This window comes from Conger conger, chromosome 11 (assembly GCF_963514075.1).
Source record: "Conger conger chromosome 11, fConCon1.1, whole genome shotgun sequence".
NCBI classification, from domain to species: domain Eukaryota; kingdom Metazoa; phylum Chordata; class Actinopteri; order Anguilliformes; family Congridae; genus Conger; species Conger conger.
The window spans coordinates 15,357,839-15,382,957 of record NC_083770.1 but is presented as its reverse complement, the minus strand read 5'-3'; the positions used below and the strand labels follow the sequence as shown (position 1 = coordinate 15,382,957).

Genomic DNA, 25,119 nt, shown 5'->3' with positions numbered 1-25,119 from the left:
CACTGTAAAGCTCTTTGATTATTATTGCAGCAGATCACTGATTATATTAATAACGCACCATTGTATTTTGATGTACAATACATGTTGATTAGTATGCTCAGAGAGTTCCATTTTTGTCTCATCAGACCATTGGATCTTTTTGCTCATGCTTGTATGATCCTTTACATGGAAAACTCCAAGCGGATTATCATATGCCTTTCACTCAATAGTGGCTTCTGTTAGCCACTCTATTATAAAGGCCTGATTGATGGAGTGCGGAGTGCTGCTTAGATGGCCGTCCTTCCAGCAGGTTCTCCCATCTTTGCAGAGAATTTGCAGAGAATTTCCAAAGCTCTGTGAGAGTGATTATTGTGTGCTTGGTCACCTCCCTGACCAAGGCCCTTCTTGCCCTGTTACCCGGTTACTTCATGCCTTAGGATAAGGCACTGCCCCAGGTATAGTAATACAAGCAGGTTTTCAAGAACATACCAGTTCAGATAAATCTCTCATTTCTGTCTCTTTGCTTTGAACGGGTTTTCTGAAATCGATTGCTTAACCTGACCATCGTAGTTTGGTACTGGATTTTTCTCGTCTGCTGACGTCATTCTCAGCGATGGCCGAGGCGACGGAGGAACTGAATGCAGATGGAGTACAAGAGGAGACATATTTTTACAGAAAAAGGGTAAAATGTGCACCAGAAGAAGAGGAGCGATTGGAGCGGCAACACTTCTGGAAAGTCATCGATGCATTCAGATATTATAGGTAGCTATCTTCATTCAGAATCGTCAAACAGGTCTAAGTAAGCTGGCTGGCTGGCTCAATTTAGCGTTAGCTTGCTAGCTAGCACTGGTTAGCTATAGTTAGCGGTATGCTTCGGCTTGTAGGCGTTGTTGGTGAGGATGTGGGAGTTGTTAATTAGAATAAATGTTAAATAAAATGGATACATTGCACATCAGGTGATCTTAATTTTATGATGCGCCACAACCAGGCTTTTCTACTATCAAGTCTGGATGTCATTAGGATCATAGTATCTGTGCAGGATATGCTCAAAACTTCAACGAGACACTCAGGACATTAGTTAGCATGCTGTTCTTCCGAAACAAGAAAATTAAAAGTTTGTAACGCTGCAAACTCCGTTTACATTCATTTGTAACTGATTTCAGTAACGAGTAGCTGACTTGCTCTTTAGAGTGAGTCAACTAACAACTTGGTTGGCAAGCAAAATGCTGCCAGTCGCCTGTCATTGTAAAGGTAATGCTGGCATGAATAATAATACAAATCATAGCTACAGCGCTTGGTGGTGGATTATTTGCTTGGTTCCATAGACATTTCATGCTGAGCACACTTTCAAACCTACATTTCTATTCTGATGAAGGCCTAGTGTCGAAACGTCAGCACGCCTGCCTATAAAGTGGTGACTCTGTAAAGTAGCAGTGTTGCGCTTTTCCCTTACTTTTTCATAAGTTTAACCTCAAAAAAAGCTGCACCTGCAAAAAAAACTCTATCAAGGTGTGCAGGCCCTCTCTGACTTTGTGAAACATACATTTCACAACATGGGCAGATTGCACCTGCAGATTGCCTGGATATTATCATGCAGTATTAGTGGTGCAAACCAATTTACTCCTTGAGCAGCTTGGCTGAGTGTTGAATAAGGTAGTTTATTTGAATTCATTTATTGGCTGCAATGGGAAAGAATAAAACCCCTCCTTGAGTTGGAACACACATTAAATAATGATAAATAATTCCCAAGGAAATCATGGAAACGCATATATCAACCAGGGATTTTTGCCTACTTAAAGGAACCATAGGTAAATTCGGACTCCTAACGGTCAATAGAGGAATTGCAGCAACAAACACGCTCAAACCACAACACTGTTTATCCAACCCCTTCTCTGAATGCGCTGATGTTGAAACGCCATTGGCTGCGGCAATTAGGACCAATTTTCCACCAGTGAGCTTGAATGATTGTACAGCTATACGATGTTTTGCCGGCCCGTCAACTGCATATTTTGAAACCCGAATTTAAGGACTATAAACACAGGCAGAGGGTGAGTCAACATGTCAGTGAGCCTTTTTCAACGATAAGAAGGGATTTACAGTAGTCTTGTAACAATGTTTTAACACAAAAATCTTTCCTATTGTACCTTTAACTTTCTCATTTTATATACTCAACAGTAGGCAAGTAAGCTGTTTCGGACACGGCCTTTGCACGTTCTTAATGTTTGCAGGTCCGTAGGCCTGCTTATCCAGATGAAGTTTTCTGCTACCATTGGCCAGATTGTGGTACTATTGGATGGCCTTCATTAAAGCGATGGAACAAATCTCCTTCATGTCTTCCAGGGAGTTTTTACTTGGGTAAACTGTAAAGCATATTGTGACATCTTTTGTAAAATGTGCTATATCAATAACATTTGATTGATTGCTTTCCCAGAGTCCACATTCACGAGCGGGTGAATCGAGCAGAGAGACACTTCCAGCTCCTCCCAGAGCACCACAGGATGCTGCTTCCCCACTTCCTGTCCAACCTGGCCAAGGTCCGGGTGAGCGTGGACCACAACCATGAAGTGCTGCAGGCCATCGTGCTCAACTGCGTGCACATGTTCGAGAACATGGAGTACGGAGAAGAGGTGGGCGAGTCCTTCGCTGTGCGCCGTCTCTGTTGGTTTCTGTTCGTTTCTGTCGTGGAGTTGTTCGTGAGCTCCGTACAGTTCTGTGTGTCTGTTTCTGCGACCCTCCTGTAACGCTGAAGCTTTTTAGAGGCCCGGAGTTGTATTGTGATTTTAAAAACAGTGGTACGGACATGTAGTGCCTAACAAATCCACATATTACTCGACATATAATACACCTTGTAGCACAGCACTGTTCTGAACCTGGACTGAATATGGTAAATGGTCGGAATTTATATAGCGCCTTTATCCAAAGTGCTGTACAATTGATGCTTCTCATTCACCGATTCATACACCCACTCGCACACCAACGGCGATTGGCTGCCATGCAAGGCACCAACCAAGGACAATGAGAATATCTTTGCTTTATGTCTCTGATAAATTAAAACCACACAAGACACTGCTGCTTGGGTCACTTCTGTTATCAGGGCACGGCCTCCTGGAGAGGAGCACTCTATCACTGATGGCCAATAAATAAAATTCTCAGTGCCAGACAGCCATTTCATGGGCTAAAGATGGGCCAGTTTCTGCAGATGCCAGACGACTTGGATTGGTGATTTGATTGGTGCTTGTCTGCTGTTGTCAGGACGACCTGAGGAAGGTGCGCCCGTCGTCCACGTTCGACATGGACAAGCTCAAGTCCACCATCAAGCAGTTTGTGCGGGACTGGAGCGAGGTGGGAAAGCCAGAGAGGGACACCTGCTACCAGCCCCTCATCGACCAGATCCTGAAGATATTCCCCAGGGATAAATGGTATTTAGGCATAACGCCACCTCTCACATTCCCTGCTCTTGTGTCACTTGGGCCACCCCGCGTGTATATTACATTAATGGCATTTGGCAGATGCTCTTATCCAGAGCGACGTACAGTTGATTAGACTACACAGGAGACAATCCTCCCCTGGAGCAAGGCAGGGTTAAGGGCCTTGCTCAAGGGCCCAACGGCTGTGCGGATCTTATGGTGGCTACACCGACCGGGATTAGAACCACCGACCTTGCGTGTCCCAGTCATCCACCTTAACCACTACGCTACAGGCCACCCTATATAATGTGTAGCCCCTGGATAACCCCATGTATAACCCTGGTGCTGACGGATGTTCTGCAGCGACCCCTCCAAGGTGAACGTCCTGGTGCCCGGGGCTGGGCTGGGGCGGCTGGCGTGGGAGATCGCCAGTCTGGGCTACTCCTGCCAAGGGAACGAGTGGAGCTTCTTCATGCTGTTCTCCTCCAACTTTGTGCTGAACAGGTACTGTGCTGACTCCTCCACCTTCGGTACTGATCCCCCCCCTCAGAGAGGCTTTAACCCTTTAACCATTTCAGTGAGCGTAACTACCGTGAAATCTCAAAAGTGCCATCTGGCACTCCCGACATTGTCCCTCTTCAATTAAAACCCTACTACACTTCCTCAACTTTTTCAATTTTCTCAACCAAAGTCAAAACCCCCTCGGGGTTTGGGTGGAGCCTCTTTATATTGGCCTTGGGACCGAAAGGGTGAAGAAGGAAGATTACAGATATGTGGTTAGAATGTTCTTAACTGAACTAGCATAATAAGAATTAAGCATGTACCGATTTCTCTAATGTAGGCCGCCCCATCCTGCTGACCTGAAACAATGTGGTGGTGATGCCTGTTTTTTGTTTTCGTAACCCCCTTAGGTGCGATGAAGTGAATTCTATGACGCTGTATCCATGGGTGCACCAGTTCAGCAATAACAAGAGATCAGCTGACCAGGCACGGCCGGTGACCTTCCCCGACGTAAACCCTCAGAGTCTTCCGCCTAACTCCGATTTCTCTATGGTTGCAGGGGACTTCCAGGAAGTCTACACGGAGCCAAGTGAGTTAGCTGCAGTGTGTCCTATACCGCCATCCAATGAGAGCTCAGTCTTTTACAGCGCCAGCCAATAGAATTTAGTCCTTGACACTGCCATCCAAGGAGGGATTGTGCTTGAAAGGCCATTCTCAATGTTCCTGGGTTAGGGTCAATATCCCTGCTCCCAATAAAAATGTCTGCCTTGGTTGCCTTGGTAATGCTTTCACAGATAATTTAATTTAAGAGCAAAAGAAAAACGTCAGAAAGTAGATTCTGCAGCCCGTTTGTAAATAAATCAATAAATAAAATAAATATGTTTCTGTAAACACTTGAAGAGGAAGAAATAGGTTGGCTCTCAGCCATCAAACTAATGAAACTAGTGACACACATCAGCGAAGTGAGGGGAGGATCTTGCAAATATAAAATCCTATTTAGTGATTTTTATTCAGTCTTTCTTGTGACGTTTAAGAACCAGAGGCCAAAGGAACATGCAGACCCTACTTTTTGGCACTCGTCCTTGTCACATTTGTCTGGAAATGAAGAGAAACAGAAATAAGAGGAAAAACCAAGTACGATTTTCTTTCTGTGTCTCAGCCGCTCTCTCTGAGTTTGTGTTGGTGTACATATAATGAAAGGCGACGTAACACGCACGCGCAAGCCTTAACCAGTGCGCTTTTCTGCCCCTCGCCAGATTCCTGGGACTGTGTCACCACCTGCTTTTTCATAGACACTGCTCACAATGTGATTGACTACATAGAAACGATCTGGAATATTCTCAAACCCGGCGGTGTGTGGATTAATTTAGGTGAGCTAACAAAATCATTTAAGACAATGTCGTTTTCAATACGTTATTATTTTGTTTACATCTGTATTAGTTCGCATTATGCTTATAATTCCTTCATTGTTAATAGTAGTTTTAGATCAAATGTGATTCCGAACTAGTAAATGAAAATGTATCCTTGCTGCTTTCTCTGCTTTTGTCTTGAAATATTTCTGGATACTTACACCAGAGTGTAAAAAAAGATAAAAAATTTGTGACACATAATTTGCTGACATTCTTCCAGGTCCACTACTGTACCACTTTGAAAACATGGCGAATGAACTGTCAGTCGAGCTCAGCTACGAAGATATCAAGGCAGTCATTTTAAAATATGGATTCCAAATGGAGGTAGAGCACATTGTGTTGTAGATGAAATGTAACAGGGAGGATGAATGAGTGTGCTATGCAATCGTTATCATCATTGTTTAGTAGTAGTAATAAGAAAAATAACAGCATTAACTATAATACATATCACTATTATTAACAGAGACTATTATTGCTGTTGCTTCTATGGAGCAGAGATACCACAGAGGAATCCAGAGTGCTACGGGTGTTTTTAGTTACTACAGCCAGTAGCGTAGTGGTTAAGGTAAACACCTGGGACCCGCAGTCGCTTTGGATAAAAGCGTCAGCTAAATAACATGTAATGTAATGTGATGGCAAATCAAAATGGCTTCCTCTCTATGCCTATGCAGGTGGAGAGAGAGTCCGTCCCCACCACGTACACGGAGAACGAGCGCTCCATGCTCAAGTACCTGTACGACTGCGTCTTTTTTGTAGCTCGAAAACCCGCTCACCTCTTCTCCAACGGCTTCCCGGCTGCGGACGCGTGCCAGTTCGGGGAGTCGCAACAGAACGAAAACGACGAGGACATGACATGACGTTCAGACAAGTTACCAGCCGAGAAAATTATAATTATTATTTTTTTATTATTATTATCATGCTGCCCTCGCAACTTGCATAGTATGCTTTTCATACTGTAAGAGTCTGCAAAGGAATAACCGGACACTACTCGACAAAGGTGACCAATGACGAGGTCATCAGTGTTTGATTTTTTTTTTTTCCCTCTTCAGTAAAGACCGGAATCGGTGCCTTTTGTCATGTCCATATGTATTCCCAGATTATTATTTTTTTCATTCTGAAGTGTCGGTAAATCATTTGCATGCGCTTCAGAAGGCAATTGTAATTTTCAACTGTGTATATTTATTTTCTCAAATGACTAAAGTTGTTTTAAACTTAATGTATTTGGAAATGGCTTATTTTCCTCCATCTTGTACACACTTTACAATAAAGGAAAAAATAAACTTTTTTAAACTTTTACAAGTGCAAAATGGAGTGTTTTCCATAATACAACATGTATTTTATCAAGACTGTTTTGAGTCATGTTTTGTATGTGTTGGTTTCCTGATATTTCAAACCCAAGTGCAATTTTGGAAAGTGTGGGTGCACACATCTGCTAATAAATTACTCTTAGGAATTACTTTAGGGGATGTACACGGGTCCCAGTATTTTTTCCTTATGGATTGTCCTCCACCTACCGCTGGGGGCGCTGTGGGTAAAAAGGGTACTGACTCTCAAGTTTGGTGGGTGGGCAGAGAGCAGCAGACATTTCGAGTTGTAGTTCCGAGGGGGGAGGTTTAAATATTTATCTTGCTTTTTATAAAAGTGCCTTTCGAAATATTTCGACAGCAATAAACTTACTGTGCCTATATGACGAAGAGAAGCGCGGAAGACGCCTTGTTCTGCGACGCTTCCTTAAAAAGATGCGTCCGTTCGCTGTGCAAGATTGATGCGCAGTTGCCAGGCATGGCTGTAGCCTTTGGAGGCAACGTGAACCCACCATCGCTCCCAGGTTTTGCAGCGACCTGCAGAAAGAGAGCGTTTTGTTTCGATGAACAGGAATTACCAGGAGTAGCGAGACCTTGGAAGAAGTCGACCACGGGCTGTGATAACCAAGATGTCGGGGCACGCGTGTCAGGGAAATACAACATTATTAGCTTAAAGCATACAGCAAGTTTCCTACAAGAGAACAAGCCACTTGGAGGTTCGGAGTTAAATTCACCCTGTAGGTTTTCAAAGAAGCGTATGCGAAACGATAGCGTCGGATCACAAAATGTGTTAAAGCAGCTCGATAAGGTAAGTTAGTCATTGCATAAAACCCCAATTTACTCGGAGTTTTATTTGTAGAGCTGCGTGAGAATTATTGTGTAGCTTCAACACAAGGGGTCGCTAGTTGCACATCTAAGTCATTGTGACCATTTGAAATACACGCGTGTGTGAAATTGTGACATTTCAGCAACTTCCCTCAACAATACATTTATAAAGATACAATTTCAAATAAATATATAACAGGTTATACCATTTGTGAAGGAGCAGTGTCCATAGGATAGTCCTTCGATTTTTTTGTTTGTTGCTAATTTGGTGTTAGACAGAGATTGTGGAGGCAACGTACTGTACCTTCGCCTGTAGGTGGCACTACTCTGGTCAAAGGTGTTGCGTAAAACCCTAATGAATCTGGTAAATTAATACAATGGATTAGTCATCGCCACCAAAAACTAAACGTCTGCTTAAACCTAGCATTATTTATATTTTCTGTAGTTAGCTATGATATACCTTTTTATTTAGAAATACTCCAAGCCTTTTGAAGATATGTTGTGAGCCCTGTTGCCATGCATCTGAGGATGGGCATGCATCATTAAGCAAAGGCAGCATTTTAGGGTTCGCCTGGTGTACAGAACTCCCCCTGTACAAACTAGCTGCTTAGTTCGATATTCATGTTTACGTTCTGGGGACAAAGTAAATTGAATGATTGAAAACATGACGCAATTTCCAACGTTATTTTAACCGTTTAGGGATGACCCAAACGGTTGTCAGCAAAACGAGACATTGTAGTGGCATGCACTTAAATCACCCAGTGGTGCTGTAATTTATTCTTGTTGCAGCCAAAATGTATAAAACATACCCTTTAATAAAGGCTGAGAATCTGTACTTTAGCCATGTGGGAATTGTTTGATTACAAATCTAGAAAAAAGTATTTGTCCCAATCATTATGGTGTTCACCGTATATTAGAAAAGGCTTATATACATTGTCGTGCAGAAATAATGCTAGCAGCCTAATATTACTCCAGTTTGATGCCATAGCAGCTGAGGTTTGGGGTGTTTTTCCTTTGCCATAATCACAAATTTACCACAAGTAATTCTGCAACACGGATAATTTGTAAATTTCCTTTAATGTACTTTCAGGGGACGCCGGCGGATGATGATCTTAGCACGTTTAATTCATTCCAGTACTGGAGGGTCCCTCTGCCCGAGGTAGACCTCTCTCTCCTGCAGACGAACGGTGACGCGGAAGAACTCTCTCAACACCCTGTCAAAGACTCATCAATGTCGTCGGAAACCGATGCCATGGAGACGTGAAGTCGAATTTAGCAAATATAGGATTTTGTAACGTCACGCTTTTTATGTATAAGCTTGGTTTTACGAAAAGGAAAAGTGATCAACATGCGCCGTTCTGGTATTTCTGCCTCTGTCACGCCTTTTTCATAGAGATGGTTGCAATAGCCTGTTGGCGTTCATTGTTTGACGTCTATTCTATTAACATGACATTGTTGCGTTGCTTTCTATCGCTGTCTTCGGTGTTAGTTCATTCATGTTGTATTGTGTAGTATTGGCTATGCCTTACATTTGCATTTATTACAGCATTACATTTATTTTATTTTCTTGCGGTGGGAACCTGTGTCACATGCAACATAATTAGCAGTAGGCCGGTCAATGAACGTGTACAGTGTGCTTTTGAGGAAACTCAATAAATAGGCTACGCCTTACTAATCTCACAGTGAATTTGCATGCGTGCTTTTTAATCTATCGCCTCAGAACTGGGGATGAACAGTGTAGAATTTCAATATATTCCTCCGTACGATTGTCAGTGGAAAAATAAATGCAGGTACGTCTTTGTTTCAAATAGATAGTTTAATATAGTAGAGGAACTATTATGTTATTATATGACCATTAACATGCTTTTACTGTAACACCAAATGCTCTATTTTGCGAAGCAATTCTTCCATGTGCCCTCTGTTGTGATGCCTCACCGTCTTTCCACCATGTCTGAAGTCCAATCAGTGAATCCAACTGCAGCTGGGCATATTATCCTTGCTTGATACATTGTGTGTGGTTTGTGAATGCGACAGGAACCATGTAGTAGTGCAACCAGGCCCCAAATAGTCTGGTCCATAGTACCAGGAGCATTGTCCTCATCCTGATGAGTTCTGTTGGGGGGAGAAAGACCAAGTGTGAGTGTATATTCTTATGTAGTTTTAATAATTGTATTCATATTGACACTGATGTCAAAGCTCATTTGCATCCCAGCCAATTATTATTATTATTATTATTTATATATATTTTTTTTTATATATATATTTTTAAAGGTATGCACCTCTGTTGCCCTAATGGCCATTAGTACATCTGGGAAGGCCAAAATTCAATTTGAAACCATTGTCTCTTTCCTGTTGTTTTGGAAATCCCCATCATGGGAACACCTATACCCACAAGACACTAGCTGTAGTAGCAGCATCCCCATGGCCTGAAGTATGAGTGCCTTCAGTCTGGGGCTGTTCTGACAGGCCGCTGTGCACCCAGCCGTTTTGGCCCTTTTCCTTCCTTCCTTCCTTCCCCCCTCCTTTTGACCAGCACTGTCGCTTGCAATGGCCAACACGCTTGCAATTGGTGCACACACGGGGGCACTCACTCTGAATGTGGCCTGCTTTTCCACAGTTAAATCAATTAAATTTGGCCTGGCCCTTATTAGATGTTAGTATGGCAATCCTTTTCCTGGAGCTCTGTTTGGGGGATGAACTGAGTTGAGACTCATTCCGTGCAGATAAACAGTCCTGGATCTCTCCTGGATGGCGTCTGATTGGCTGTGCACTCAATTCAGTCCTGGATCTCTCTGCCTATGTGCCGTCTGATTGGCTCTGCACTCAATTCAGTCCTGGATCTCTCTGCCTATGTGCCGTCTGATTGGCTGTGCACTCAATTCAGTCCTGGATCTCTCTGCCTATGTGCCGTCTGATTGGCTCTGCACTCAATTCAGTCCTGGATCTCTCTGCCTATGTGCCGTCTGATTGGCTGTGCACTCAATTCAGTCCTGGATCTCTCTGCCTATGTGCCGTCTGATTGGCTCTGCACTCAATTCAGTCCTGGATCTCTCTGCCTATGTGCCGTCTGATTGGCTCTGCAGTCAATTCAGTCCTGGATCTCTCTGCCTATGTGCCGTCTGATTGGCTCTGCACTCAATTCAGTCCTGGATCTCTCTGCCTATGTGCCCTCTGATTGGCTGTGCACTCAATTCAGTCCTGGATCTCTCTGCCTATGTGCCGTCTGATTGGCTCTGCACTCAATTCAGTCCTGGATCTCTCTGCCTATGTGCCGTCTGATTGGCTCTGCACTCAATTCAGTCCTGGATCTCTCTGCCTATGTGCCCTCTGATTGGCTGTGCACTCAATTCAGTCCTGGATCTCTCTGCCTATGTGCCGTCTGATTGGCTGTGCACTCGATTCCCTATTAAATTGTAATAAATGCTGGCAGGTAGGGGAAACACTGCCTTTTTTTTTTATTAATGACCAAACTCCAGAAAATTGGATCATCATGCGCTTTAAAAAATAAAATAAAAATTTGGTAAAGTTATGCTTGCATAACGTTCAATGGTAAGAATGAATATTACGTTATTCGGGGTTTCTGCTTCTCATCTATGATTTAATCAGAAATAGACACTAGTGCCTCCTCTGCCATAATATGTATGGATCAAAACGTTATTCTGTGTTAGTGCGAGACAAAAAAAAAACAAAAAAAAAACGGGTCAAATTATTTTAAAGCGGAACGCCTATATTTTGGTCCGAAGGAATCTTCATTTTATACTCGTATCATAGCCGCAGAACGCATGCGACTATGGAATGGCCGAGCACTGCTGGCTCTACAAAACCCCGCCCCTTCAAATAGACAGACCAATGAGTGAGTAGGCGAAGTCTGCAGCAGTTGCCCAATGATTGATGAGTTACCTGGATCAGGTGCTGCATTGAGATCTGCGCCGCCAGGATGGTAAGCCTAGAGAAACATGATTTGCACAGATACTCTGCACATATATGAAAATATCTCCAATCAAACTCTTGTATTCACCACCATGCGCCGATCATATAGGCCTTGATAATATTTGCTGTAGGTTTGGGATCGGTGCTGTAAGCCTAAACAAAATGATCAAATGCAAGTCCGGTGGGCTATTTTAGAAATTATTATTTTTAAATGTATTCACTTATGTTTTTTTTTTGTTTTTTTTTGTTTTTCTTTAACTAAGAACGACTGTAGCCTAGGTAGTGCAATGTGGCGTGGCATAGAACGCTGGGTTTTGTGTTTAATTGTAAATGAGGCTATACCCTACTGCTCTTTTCTTATAAAAATAAATAAATAACCCTGCCACTTAATGGGTGATTTTAATGTCGAAATATTTTTGTGAAATAATAATTGCGCTGCTCAACATTCATTTTGACTTGAATATCTTCGTATATGTATCTGGGGCAGTGCTTTTCCTGTAACACGTTGCGTTTTTCTAACTAGCCTAATTTTCACTAATCAGTTTTCAGTAAAAAGTTGGCCGATAAAAGCAGGCCAAAGGGGCGATATGCACTCGAGCAGGAATGGTCTGCTGCAATAATGTTTACGGCGTTCTGCGTGCTGTGAATGGGACCGGACCCTCTTCTGTTTGTTCTTCCATTCATTAGTCTGACAGCTAGAATCTCCATCGCTCAGCAGATAGGCGGCCTAATCCGATAGCCTCCCAGGTGTAGAGTGACCAATTGGAGGGGAAAGCAAACATTCATATCTTAAGCAAAAGCGCACTGAACACAAATAGGCCACCATTGTTGGGCAACAGCAGTTGTTATTGTGGGAGAGATTAAATATTAAGAAACACAAATCGCCACTTAGTGATAGAGCCTATGTCATAGAGTCAAGGGCATGTCTTTTTTAAAAGAGTTAGTAATAATAATAATAATAATAATAATAATAATAATAATAGCACTCTTATTCTTATTGGTGTATGTTATGCTTTGAAAGGACGCATTCAGTTATCGTTATCAGTGATCAATTATCTGAATAATGAAATAGCCTAATTGTCCCGGTGCATGTGTAGGCCTATTTGCTGTACAGTATGCGCTTCTGGATAGTGAACAGGCGTAGGGCCTAACTAAACGTGAACCGCTCTAAATGTTCTCTACGTCGCATTTTAATCTGAGAAAGGAAACAACTTTTTTTTCCCACTTCCTACATAAAACTACCACAAGCTCGGTGATCTCACTGACGACTGGCCTGGCTGAGCGGATGGAGGCAAGTGAGCTGTTGAATTCATAATGGCCATCCTCCTGCAATGGAGATCTGTGAGGATTTCTTCGGACATGTTATTCTGGGATCGGATGGGGTAGACGTGGAAGTCCAGACTAAGCTAATGTTCAAGTCGAGTGCGACATATAACATCTAGTTTATGGCCTGTATGCATGAATCCTAAAAGTCGCCGAACCACAAGTTTGAGAAATGAAAAACGTGGGGAAGACCATGTATGTGTTTTGGAAAGTCCCGCACTTAGCTTGAACTGCGGAGAGAAGCGACCCTGGCTTTCACTATAGGAAGGAGCGCAGCTTATAACTTCATGTGTTATATTTTGAAGAAAGTTTTCTATCATCTTTATAATGGCAAGGTGTTGGGTAAGTTCTGATTTCCTTTACCGTAGCCAGTAGAATACGTTGTTGTAGGGTATCCTACGCGACAGCAACATTTTTTATAGCTTTGTTTATTTGAAGTTAAAAAATGAGGACAATCATCTTTCACACCAGATGCCTTATTTACAGTTGGCACGATTTTTTTCCACGTTTAGTTTGCTAATCTGAAAAGGAACAAGGCGTGCGAAATGGGAATGTCCGTTTAATTATTTAATTGTGCAAATCTAAATAGAATCATTCATTTTCTAAATCGAAATGCAAAAAGAGGACTCATTCGTTTCTGTTTATTAAAAATGATAGCCATGTGAACAAAACCCCGAATGGGCTCTTCATCTATCCCGGCATTCACATAATATTATGAGATTTTCCTATTCATATTTCGGGAAGGCGGTGCGGGGTCGGCTGTCGAATGTCCTGTAGAGTAAATTGCGTCAGTTTTATTTCGCAACAGTTCTTCAATATTTGCACATTCGCGTAAAGTCAAGTAAACAATCTGTTAAATATATTTGCAATAGAAAAATATTTTCTAGATATTCATCTACCTTACATTCTTTGGGTTATTCCGTGGAAATTGTGGCATAGCCTTTACTGTCAATTTCTCTAACAAATTCCTTCTTAGAATTCTTAATGAAAACAACTTTATACTTATTTATGTGCACTTTTCGAATTACTACATTTCATAGGCTATATTCATTCAAAACAGTTTACTTAGTGGTCAACTACACATTGGTCTAATACTGGTGTTTTTTGTTTTTTTTTGATTGACGATGTAATTTCAAATGAATTAAACCTAACTTTCAGTCCAGGAAATCTTGGATTGAAGAAACCTTCCACAAGAGGGACTGTGTGAAATTTATCCCGGCGTCACGAGATCTTCACAGGTGAGGTGTTCTTTTTGTGATTTCCTTTAAGTTATGTTCCCAACTTTTCCGTATGAACTGATCAATCCCGAGAAAAGAAAACGACACTCAGGTGCTGCGAAGCTGCTATGAGCTTTTGGGTGGTCCACGTTAAGTATGTGCCTAGGGGAATAGAAACGGTTTCCGTTTACAGTACATGTGAATCACAGGAAATTACTGTACATGACTACAAAAGGGGGCACTATTCATTCATTCTCCATCTTCATCTTAGCCAGTATTTAACAGCAGCTTTTAAAACGAACGTTTTAATCACTCATTCATTTTCCAAGAGGATTGTGACGGCTGTCAATATTTACTTTCTTTTTTAAATACATTCTTTTTTCCACGTATTTAGTGCATCGTTTGTTTAACGACTTAGCTGCAATGGGTAAAAGCATTTCCCAAATAACATGAATAAAGAAAAACATGCATAAATATTATAGCGGAAACATTTGGATCGAATTGATTTTGGCTGTAATACATAAAATATTGGCTGCTGATACCATGCAGTGATACTATATGCACATCGCATCAAAATTGTATGCTTGTTAAATTTCACATTTGAATTGCACAGCATTGAATTGCCTTCTTCAATGTACTTTTTGACTTCATGTAACAGGGCGGCCTATAGCGTAGTGGTTAAGGTACATGACTGGAACCCGCAAGGTTGGTCGCTCGATCCCCGGGTAAGGGGATAATAAGACCCCTTGGCCTTAGCCACTAGGTTACAGGCTGCCCATATACAGTATATACACACACCTGTAAACACACACGCACACACACCTGTATACACACATACCCATACACAAATACACACACCTGTAAACACACACACACACACAAATACACACACCTGTAAACACGTACACACACACACCTGTACACACACACACACACACAAACATACACACACCTGTACACACACACACACACACACACACAAACATACACACACCTGTAAACACACACACACCTGTGTTGATGCCCTCAGTCAGGATCCAGTCAGCTTTGCTCCAGGGGAGGATTGTCTCCTGCTTAGTCTAATCAACTGTATGTCGCTCTGGATAAGTGTGTCTGCCAAATGCCATTAATGTAATGTAATATAGCAGCTTGATGTCCATAGAGTTTCGTCATGATTCCACTTTCTGTTTGCTGCAGGTGCTCTCCTATGTGTCAAGTATGCCAGAACTTAATCAGGTATGACATCACACAGTATATTTACTCTCCCATCATTGACCAATCACGAGTCCAAGGCCCCTGGGCACAAACACCTCTTGGGACCTCCCTGTGTTCTGCAGCAGGGTTTATTGGAGATCGACAGGCCCATTCGGTAACCCCTGCTTGCATGCAGTAATGTACGTGTGTCAGTAAATACTGTTGCTGTCACGTTGCATTTTTATCTGCCATGAAGCACGTTACACTGCTGTTTGGATAGAAAGTGCTTCTTATATAAAGCATATAATAATAACAATAATAATAATCATAATAATAATCTTGCTCTGTGTCTCTCTCCCTCTCTCTCTCTCTCTCTCTCTCTCTCTCACTCTCTATATCACTCTCTCCCTCTCTCCTCTCTCTCCTCTCTCTCCTCTCTCTCTCTCTCTCTCTCTCTCTCTATCACTCTCTCCTCTCTCCCTCTCTCTCTCTCTCTCCCTCTCTCTCTCCTCTCTCTCTCTCTCTCTCTATCACTCTCTCTCTCTCTCTCTCCCTCTCTCCCTCTCTCTCACTCTCTCTCCCTCTCTCCTCTCTCTCTCTCCCTCTCTCTCTCTCTCTCTCTCTCTCTCTCTCTCTCTCTCACTCTCTCTCTTTCCCAGGTGCTGTTGCGGTAGACTTATCGGGGAGCACACTGCCCTGGGCCGTGCCCAGCCCCCACACCAGCAGGCCCAATCAGACGCGGGGGAGGAGGAGTGGTCAGTGGACCTGCACACTAAGCCCGCCCCCACAGATGCCTTTGGGACCATCGACTTCCAGGACGGCTCGCGCTCCTGCCGAGCCAAGGTCAGCGTCGCACGTCTGAATCGCACGATAAACCAGCCCCTCTGAAAATCCAGGCTACCCGGAGTAAGGAGTCTGTTCCGTGAATAAACAGTGTGATGAAATGTTTGTGCAACTCCTTAACAAGTCCCCAACCTCTGTCAACGCAGTAAGATTGAGGTGTGTGGAGCAGTGTCTGACATCCTGAAAATATGATGCCGTAATTTATGGGGGGATGAATTTCACCCACACCAATATTCAAACTGAAGTTAAATCCTATAAGCCTATATACTGTCACAATGATATTGTTGTTCTATATAACCTGTGATATATTTAATTGAATTGAATTGAACTGAACTGAACTGAACTGAACTGAACTGAACTGAACTGAATTGAATTGAACTGGTCTGAACTGGATTGAACTGGTCTGAACTGGTCTGAACTGGATTGAACTGGTGTGAACTGGACTGAATGTGCTGTGTCGGCCCTGGGTGGGGCAGTACCTGCGGCTGTCGTGTGACTCCAGGGCGGAGCAGGTGCTGCAGCTGATGCTGAGGGAGTGGCAGATGGACATGCCCAAGCTGGTGCTCTCTGTCCACGGTGGGGCAGACTCCTTCCCCCTGCCTCCCAGAGTGAGACAGGCCTTCAGCAAGGGTCTGGTCAAAGCTGCAGAGACCACGGGGGCCTGGATCCTGACTGAGGGCATGAACACAGGTGTGTGCGTGTGTACAGGTGTGTGTGTGTGTGTGTGTGTTTGTTTCCAGGTGTGTGTATGTGTGTGTGTGTGTGTGTGTGTGTGTGCGTGTGTACAGGTGTGTGTATGTTTGTGTGTGTGTTTGTTTCCAAGTGTGTGTATGTGTGTGTGTGTGCGTGTGTACAGGTGTGTGTGTATGTGTTTACAGGTGTGTGTATTTGTGTGTATGTGTGTGTGTTTACAGGTGTGTGTATTTGTGTGTATGTGTGTGTGTGTTTACAGGTGTGTGTATTTGTGTGTATGTGTGTGTGTGTTTACAGGTGTGTGTATTTGTGTGTGTGTTCAGGTGTGTGTAGGTTTGTGTGTGTGTGTGTGTGTACAAGTGTATGTGTGTGTGTTTACAGGTGTGTGTATGTTTGTGTGTGTGTATGTGTGTATACAGGTGTGTGTGCGTGTGTGTTTATAGGTGTGTATATATACTGTATATGGGCAGCCTGTAACCTAGTGGCTAAGGCACATAACTGGGACCTGGAAGGTTGGTGGTTGACCCCTGCCTAGTCTAATCGACTCTAAGTTGCTTTGGACAAAACCGTCAGCTAAATAACAAATAACTTTATTATATACAGGTGTGCATGTGTGTGTACAGGTGTGTGTGCATGTGCATATGTACAGGTATGTGTGTTTAACACAATTAGAATCATTGCATAATGTGACTGCTCTTTAGTGTGATTGGCATGTAATATAAAACCTGAATATTCTGATCGGTGAGTAGGGCGGCCTGTTGCGTAGTGGTTAAGGTAAAGGACTGGGACACGCATGGTTGGTGGTTCTAATCCCGGTGTAGCCACAATAAGATCCGCATAGCCGTTGGGCCCTTGAGCAAGGCCCTTAACCCTGCATTGCTCCAGGGGAGGATTGTCTCCTGCTTAGTCTCATCGACTGTACGTCGCTCTGGATAAGAGCGCCTGCCAAATGCCAATAATGTAATGTAATGTAAAGTAGCATGAACGGTGTGATGAATTTTGTCACTGCTTTAGGGGTGTCCAGGTATGTGGGGGACGCAGTCAAACAGCACGGCACTCATGACTTCCGGAAGAGGTACGTTGTGGGGATCGCTGCCTGGGGGGTCATCGAGAACCAGAGCGACCTCCTGGGAAAGGAGGTGAGTCCCGCGTGTGCCCTGCCCTCCACCAAGGAGGAGAGAAGGGCCGTGTCCTAATCTGCACACTTGCCTACTATTGAGTATACAGGTCACATAAAGATTCAACCTGTATAGTTCCCCCGCCCCCCTTTCTGATATCCCTATCCCTCTTGTCTAACCCCCCCCAAAAAAAACAGAAAAAAAAAATTGCACTTATGATGACTGTATGTTTAGAACAACACTTCATGTGTATTTTACTAGTTATGGATGTGATGCTTTAACTTGTGGAAGAACCTATGCACTTTGGATTAAAAGCGTCTGACAAATGACAAAAATGTAAATGTATAGTCAATAGTACACTCTCAGAAAATACTTGAAAATATCTAGTTTAAGTGTTTTTTGTTAGACAAAAATTTTTCGGGGAGCATTCACACCTCACACCAATGATAGAGTGTTCCATAAGGACAGTTCCTCTATGGAGACAAGCCAAAGAACCCTTTTTTCTGTTTTGCTGATTTGGACATGGCCAAGGATTACCTCCTTACCTGTGCAACCTGTGGTGACCCCCCCCCCCCCCCCCATTAGCTGTGTAACTGCTCTGAGTAAAACCGGGAACAGCTCTTTTTACTTCAGGCTGTGTTCCAGATTTGGCAGCGTTCAGGGTTTTACTCAAACCAAAAGCATTTGAATGTCTAAATAGAAAGTTATCCAGCTAATGAAGTAATCCTGCTTTTGATACAGGCCCCTGTTCTGTGCTGATATTTGCTGTGTTGCCTGTGCTGTGCTGATATTTTCTGTTTTGCCTGTGCTGTGCTGATATTTGCTGTGTTGCCTGTGCTGTGCGGATATTTCGTGTGTTGTCTGTGCTGATATTTGCTGTGTTGCCTGTGCTGTGCTGATATTTGCTGTGTTGCCTGTGCTGTGCTGATATCTGTTGTGTTGCCTGTGGTGTGTGGATATTTGCTGTGTTGCCTGTGCTGTGCTGATATTTGCTGTGTTGCCTGTGCTGTGCTGATATTTGCTGTGTTGCCTGTGCTGTGCTGATATCTGTTGTGTTGCCTGTGATGTGTGGATATTTGCTGTGTTGCCTGTGCTGTGCTGATATTTGCTGTGTTGCCTGTGCTGTGCTGATATCTGTTGTGTTGCCTGTGCTGTGTGGATATTTGCTGTGTTGCCTGTGCTGTGCTGATATTTGCTGTGTTGCCTGTGATGTGTGGATATCTGTTGTGTTGCCTGTGCTGTGCTGATATTGCTGTGTTGCCTGTGATGTGTGGATATCTGTTGTGTTGCCTGTGCTGTGCTGATATTGCTGTGCTGATTGTTGTGGTGCAGGTGGTCAGGCCGTACCAGACTGTGGGGAACCCCCTCAGTAAGCGGACCTGTCTGAACGGCCTGCACTCCCACTTCCTGCTGGTGGACGACGGCACTCTGGGAAAACAGGGCAACCAGACACAGCTCCGCACCAGGCTGGAGAGACTGCTCCAGCTGCAGAAGATCCACCCCAGTGAGTGTGTGTGTGTGTGTGTGTGTGTGAGTGTATGTGTGTGAGTGTGTATGCATGTGTATGTGAGTGTGTGTGACTGTGTGTGTGTGTGTGTGTGTGTGTGTGTGTGTGAGTGTGTATGCATGTGTATGTGAGTGTGTGTGTGTGTGTGTGTGTGTGTGTGTGTGTTTGTGTGTGTGTGTTTGTGTGTGTGTGTGAGAGACTGTGAATAGTGACTGTGTCTCTCTGTCAGGGCTGGTTCAGAGGGTGCCTGTTGTGTGTGTGGTGGTGGAGGGCGGTCCTGGTCTTGTGTCCCTGGTCCTGGAGTATGTGCGGAGTGTTCCCCCAGTCCCAGTCATTGTGTTTGAGGGGACCGGCCGAGCTGCTGACCTCCTGGCTTTTGTACATAAACAAACTACAGACAACCGGTAGGCACTCTAAATTAACTTTACCTCACCTGTACTGAACGTTACCTCACCTGTACAGAGCTTTACCTCACCTGTACAGAGCTTTACCTCACCCGTACAGAGCTTTACCTCACCCGTATAGAGCTTTAGCTCACCTGTATAGAGCTTTAACTCACCTATTTAGAGCCTCACCTCTCCTGCACTGCATGTAATACTATCAGTTGGAAATCTGTCAAAATCTGTTTTCCTTTTTTCCCACAAGGCACCTGGGTGCAGGTGTCAGAGAGGACGTTGTGATGAGGATCCAGCGCACCTTCAGCCTGGGCAGTGTCCAGTCCCACCAGCTTTGCAGGCTCCTCGTCCAGTGCATGGACCACAGAGATTCAGTGAGTCACTTCACTGCAGAAATACAGTAGGCAGGGCCTCTGTTCGTCTCGTGTTCTATTCAGGCAGTGAAACTGAACTTCAGCGCTGCACTTTTAACTTTTAACACTTCTTCTGTTAAGGCTCCCTGTCTCTCTCTGTCTCTCTCTCTCTCCCCCTCTCTCTCTCCCTCTCTCTCTCCCGCTCTCTGCTCTCTAAATAATCATGCTGTTTTGTGCCAGGCAGCCTGCTGTGGACGGGGAGATTAGCCACACTGCCTGGGCTCTGGGTGTTGGCGGCTCCCCCGCTTTAGATCTCAATCAAACAGAATTGTATAGTTCACAGCCGGGCGCAAATCAAAAGCTTTTGAATGTCTAAATTGAGAGTTAACGGAATAATTGGAATAATAAGCACGAAACATATTTACATATTTATAAAACCGGGGATATTAATTTGGTCCCGGGACGGAGGCCCCCCTACTGGAAACAATTGGAAGCGTTTCACTCGGCGGGGGCAGAGCGGGGACTGGAACAAAATGAAACGAGGTTTGTGCCCCTGGTCCCCGGGTTCCACGTCGTCACGGTAACCTGCGTTGAAACGACGTCACGCATGAGGCCGCATTCAATGCCAGTTAGAACAAGTGACAGACTGTTTTTAAATTCTCCTGTTCTGAAGTTTTCCTGGTTCTGAACAAGGTCACTCAGTAAACAGCTGAAGCCATTTTGGCATGACAGCCTACTCAGCTAAATGTTTTTTTATGAAAGTTTCAATGTTCATATTTGTTTTACTTTTGTTTGTAAAAATAGATAAGCATCTTTGATTCTGAATCTGCGGACCAGCAGGACCCAGACACAGTGATTCTGACTGCGTTATTCAAAGGTACCCTTGTGAACTTCATATTAGTACTTTTTAAAATAGCTTCTGTTAAAATAGTGTACCGTGCATGTTTTTGCAGTAAACAGCCACTAGGGGTGCTAATGAAGGTGGGTACAGTAGGTTTTTACCCACAGGGTGGGCTCAGTGATAATGTATGAATAAAATGTAAACCATGGTCATGGTTAATGACAGTGTTATAGCAGTTCAGCAGTGATTCGGTTGTTATTAGAACATATCATAAGAATACATCATGATAAGATCGGGCCTCTCAGTCCATCTAGCCTCATCAGTCCAGAGGGTATCCATCCGGCACAGGGTCAGACCTGCACACTCAGAGGAAAGGGTTGCAAGAGACTCCTCTGTGTCTCCATCGGGGAACCATATCTAGTTCAATGGTTTTTTTGTCAGACAAAATGGTTCCATCTGGGAGTTTTCACAGTTTTCACACCGACCATTCAAGGGTTCCATAAAGAACAGTACAAATGGTTTTCTTATGGAGACAAGCCACAGAACTTTTTTTTTCCGAGGCTGTGTTTGAAGGTGCTGGATATCTCTTCTATCTGAATGGTTGCTCTTGCCTGATGTTGGCTTTGTGTTGCAGGTAGCCGAGCGCCGGCTCCAGACCAGCTGAGTATCGCACTGGCATGGGACAGAGTGGATATCGCTAAGAAACACATTCTGGTCTATGGACAGCAATGGAAGGTACTGAGTTTGCATTTGTGTGTATGTGTGTGCATGTTAGTAACAGGTGGATGACCATATTTGACAAAAATTCTGTACGTTGTCAGAAATTATTTACTTGTGTATGTTGTGTCATTTTGTATTTGAGTTGTATAAATTGTGTATGTTGCGTGTTGTTTAAATGGTGCTTAATCTATTGCTTACATTATTTATTTGTGTTGTACTAGGTTGTGTAGTTTTGTATTTTTGTGTTTTGCAAGTTCTGTATGATATATGCTGTTTAAATTGTGTGTGGTGTATAAATTGTTTATCTTGTGAATTGTGCTGTGTATGCTGTATGTTGTTTAAATGGTGTATACTTTGTGTTGTTTCAATTACTTGTGTTGTGTAATTTGTATGTAAGTTGTGGTGTGTGTATATTTTATCTTGTGAATTGTGCTGTATATGTTGTATGTTGTGAATTGTGCTGTGTACGCTGTATGTTGTTTAAATGGTATATACTTTGTGTGTCTTTCTGTGTATGTTTTGTCTTGTGAATTGTGCTGTGTATGTTGTACGTTGCATTTCAGGTGGGCTCTATGGAGCAGGCCATGCTGGATTCCCTGCTGATGGACCGCGTTGACTTTGTCCAGCTGCTGATCGAACATGGTTTGACCATGAACCGCTTCCTCACCGTGTCCAGTCTGGAGGAGCTTTATAACACGGTGACCGCAGCCCACAAAACATCCCCACCTTAGGCTTGTTTGTCAGGATATACTGCAGTAGGAAGAGCCATAGACTCTGGAGCTAAGCGTCATGACCACGGCATCTTTTACACAACGCATCAGTCATCCTAGGTTAAACCTCCAGCTCTGTCAGCCTCTAGAGCTTCTAGACTTGTACGGATTGGATATCACCCTGGATGAGGACATCTCAAATAAACAAGCCTCCTAATGAAACACTACAACGTATGATGACTAGTCTCCGTATTCAACAGTGATGCTCAAACCCCTCGGCACATCATTATAAATTACAATGATAGTGTCTGGAAACATTTCTAAATTCAAATGACAACGTCCCATACTAAGGAGAGATGAATTTTTGGTGTCTCACTTCTCTTTGTGAAAACATCTTACATAGTGAGTTTGTTTATTTCTGTTTTTCAGCTTTATTTTCTATCACAAAAATACATCCATCAAAATTAAGAAAATGTACCAACTGGATATTCTCCCATACATATGAATGCTGGGATAAGTTATGATATAATTATCTGCACAGTCAATAACATGATAAATTAATTATGTCAGTTGTGTTCATTTTTCAATCTTACAGCAGCTTGGCCCAGCAAATAATTTCTTACATCATCTTGTGCAAGATGTGAGGAAGGTAAGTGTTGAATGTGTTAACTTTAAAATACCCTGTACATCTACTCAGACAACAAACTTCCTAACTCTGCTACTTTATGACAAAATGTTGGAACAGGCTAGTTACTTGCGCATTGGTTAATTAGCAATTGCAGTGTCATTACATCACGATCGTTATTAAATTCCAAGTTGTGGGTTTCTGTTTGCGTGCCCTGCTGTTCTGGAGCTCACAGTTGGGCGTCTGTTTCCCCAGACTCACCTCCCTGTGGGGTACAGGGTCTCTCTGATTGACGTGGGCCTCGTCATCGAGTATCTCATGGGAGGGGCCTACCGCAGCTCCTACACCCGCAAGCACTTCCGCAGCACCTACAACCGCCTGCAAAGCCAGGGCAAGGTACCGCCCCCACCTGTCAATCAATCTCAGACCCCAGAAGCGGTCATCGAACAGATCAAGAAACTCCATCTAATTCAGCCGATTAGTTACTTCACCATACCCCCATCTGTTGCGTGTGGAAGGTTTGCTGATTTTTAAATGAAAAGAAAACGCCAGCGGTCGATGCGGTTCTCTACGACCAGGGTTGAGAACTGTGGCTTTTCGTGCAGGAAAAGTATCCAGCATCATTAATGATTTATGCGCACAGTAATAATGATAATCGCGTGGAGTAAGCCCACTCCGGGATAAAGCCATCTTCAAAGGCTGGAGATACGGTAATGATGTTTTCCTCTGTGTTGTCTCCGTTTTTCCCATTAGTCCGTGTCCTCGGAGAAGGGAAGCGGCAGGGAGGATGTAGGGCGCTTTAGCAGGCCGAGCGGAGCTCCCAGCATGCAGCAGGAGACCGAAGGCGGAGCCCCTCCCCGCCCCCACTTCTTCCGCACGGCACAGCCCTACAAGCGCAAGGTCATTAGCCCCGTTTTCCCAGAACCCTCGGCCTTCCAGCCAATTTGTCTCTGTCAAGAAGCCGGCTCTTTAAAAGCGGCCAATCGTGGCCCTGCTGAAAGGTGGAAAGGTCATCGCGTTAGCGTCGGAGGTAGGGCAATTTTCCATTTCCGTTCAGTCAATTAATGAAAAAAAAGTACAATTCGATTAAATGGAAAATATTCTCATGGCACACTGTTGCCGTTTCTCAATCTCCCACTTGAATTTCGGTTAATTTCCTGAATTGGCCGAGTCGAAATGGAACTGACCTCCACACAGGCTGTCATCCACCAAGCAGACTGCCATGTTTCCGGTCTCCCACCGAAAAATAGAGGACACACGCTGCCCTCTATTTCTTGCCCTCTATTACCCTCTAGCAGGAAGCCATGTGACCTCACCTGTCTTGTTCTTCTGCCCCCTGCAGGAGAGAAGCGGCTTTACGCCGAAGTCGCGGGTGAATAAGTGGGCGGAGGCCAAAGGCCCCCCGCTGTTTGTGCACAGCTTCAACGACCTGTTTGTGTGGGCGGTGCTGATGCGCCGCCAGCAGATGGCGCTGTTTCTGTGGCAGCGGGGCGAGGAGGCCATGGCCCGGGCGGTGGTGGCCTGCAAGCTCTATCGCACCCTGGCGCAGGAAGCCAGAGACTGCAACATGGGGGACAGCACTGCCGAGGAACTCAAGACTTACTCGCTGTCAGTCATGTGCTACTCACACTTTACTACACCTTTACTATAACCTTACTACTCACTGCCAGTGCTGGGCTACTCACACTTTACTACAACCTTAATACTCACTGTCAGTGCTGTGGCACTCACACATTACTACAACTCACACCTAAGCTAAGCTAAGGCAGTTCCCTTGTTTGCTATGCCGTGAGTTTGGCTAAGTTAAGGCGGTGTCTCCACTCGCTATTCAGTGAGTGTGGTCAGTTATAGCGTATCGGCTTTTGCTACAGTGACAGGCTAGCTAAGCTAAAGCAGTTCCCCTGTTTGCTATGCAGTGAGTTTGGTCAGTTGTAGCTTAGCGGCTTGTGCTACAGTCTAGCTGTTTGCTAGGCAGTGAGTGTGGTCAGTTGTAGCTTAGTGACTTGTGCTACAGTGGCAGGCTAGCTAAGCTAAGGCAGTTTCCCTGTTTGCTATCCAGTGAGGTTGGTCAGCTGTAGCTTAGTGATTTGTGCTACAGTGACAGGCTAGCTAACCTAAGTTTCCCTGTTTGCTATGCAGTTAGTTTGGTCAGTTGTAGCTTAGTGGCTTGTGCTACAGTGAAAGGCTAGCTAAGTTAAAGCAGTTTCCCTGTTTGCTATGCAGTG

At 44.0% G+C, this 25,119-nt stretch overlaps 2 protein-coding genes across 11 annotated transcripts in view; both read left to right on the top strand.

Annotated features, from left to right (window-relative positions):
* Positions 1 to 592: 592 nt before the first annotated feature.
* Positions 593 to 6,643, top strand: carnmt1 (carnosine N-methyltransferase 1). 2 transcript variants are annotated; one of them, XM_061261317.1, is made up of 8 exons: positions 593 to 741; positions 2,411 to 2,606; positions 3,232 to 3,398; positions 3,750 to 3,890; positions 4,298 to 4,476; positions 5,144 to 5,257; positions 5,517 to 5,620; positions 5,968 to 6,643. In XM_061261317.1, the coding sequence occupies exons 1-8, from the start codon at positions 593 to 595 to the stop codon at positions 6,151 to 6,153; spliced, it is 1,236 nt and encodes a 411-aa protein (XP_061117301.1). In that variant the 3' UTR covers positions 6,154 to 6,643. The 2 variants fall into 2 exon arrangements, with proteins under 2 accessions (XP_061117301.1, XP_061117302.1); XM_061261318.1 differs by lacking the exon at positions 5,517 to 5,620 and having other exon boundaries at positions 607 to 741.
* A 5,990-nt stretch (positions 6,644 to 12,633) lies between these two features.
* The window catches only part of trpm6 (transient receptor potential cation channel, subfamily M, member 6), a 29,613-nt gene continuing 17,127 nt past the window's right edge, over positions 12,634 to 25,119 (top strand). For all 9 annotated transcript variants that reach the window (XR_009710000.1, XR_009710001.1, XM_061259909.1 and 6 more), the window contains exons 1-16: positions 12,634 to 13,020; positions 13,837 to 13,916; positions 15,093 to 15,131; positions 15,749 to 15,932; positions 16,409 to 16,622; positions 17,640 to 17,764; positions 19,076 to 19,247; positions 19,480 to 19,654; positions 19,896 to 20,019; positions 20,803 to 20,875; positions 21,474 to 21,574; positions 22,123 to 22,257; positions 22,865 to 22,918; positions 23,150 to 23,290; positions 23,648 to 23,794; positions 24,237 to 24,502. Coding sequence is in view for 7 of the 9 variants with exons in the window: in XM_061259909.1 (XP_061115893.1) it covers positions 13,006 to 13,020; positions 13,837 to 13,916; positions 15,093 to 15,131; positions 15,749 to 15,932; positions 16,409 to 16,622; positions 17,640 to 17,764; positions 19,076 to 19,247; positions 19,480 to 19,654; positions 19,896 to 20,019; positions 20,803 to 20,875; positions 21,474 to 21,574; positions 22,123 to 22,257; positions 22,865 to 22,918; positions 23,150 to 23,290; positions 23,648 to 23,794; positions 24,237 to 24,502 (2,045 nt within the window). In the remaining 2 variants the exon portion in view is untranslated. The remainder of the gene's footprint in view (positions 13,021 to 13,836; positions 13,917 to 15,092; positions 15,132 to 15,748; positions 15,933 to 16,408; positions 16,623 to 17,639; positions 17,765 to 19,075; positions 19,248 to 19,479; positions 19,655 to 19,895; positions 20,020 to 20,802; positions 20,876 to 21,473; positions 21,575 to 22,122; positions 22,258 to 22,864; positions 22,919 to 23,149; positions 23,291 to 23,647; positions 23,795 to 24,236; positions 24,503 to 25,119) is intronic.

Bases quoted from the DNA above. Each gene is read 5' to 3' on its own strand.
- carnmt1 (XM_061261317.1), top strand. From the start codon at position 593: ATGGCCGAGGCGACGGAGGAACTGAATGCAGATGGAGTACAAGAGGAG. The intron at 4,477-5,143 runs GTGAGTTAGCTG...GCCCCTCGCCAG, and splicing joins GGAAGTCTACACGGAGCCAA to ATTCCTGGGACTGTGTCACC. The intron at 5,258-5,516 runs GTGAGCTAACAA...ACATTCTTCCAG, and splicing joins CGGTGTGTGGATTAATTTAG to GTCCACTACTGTACCACTTT.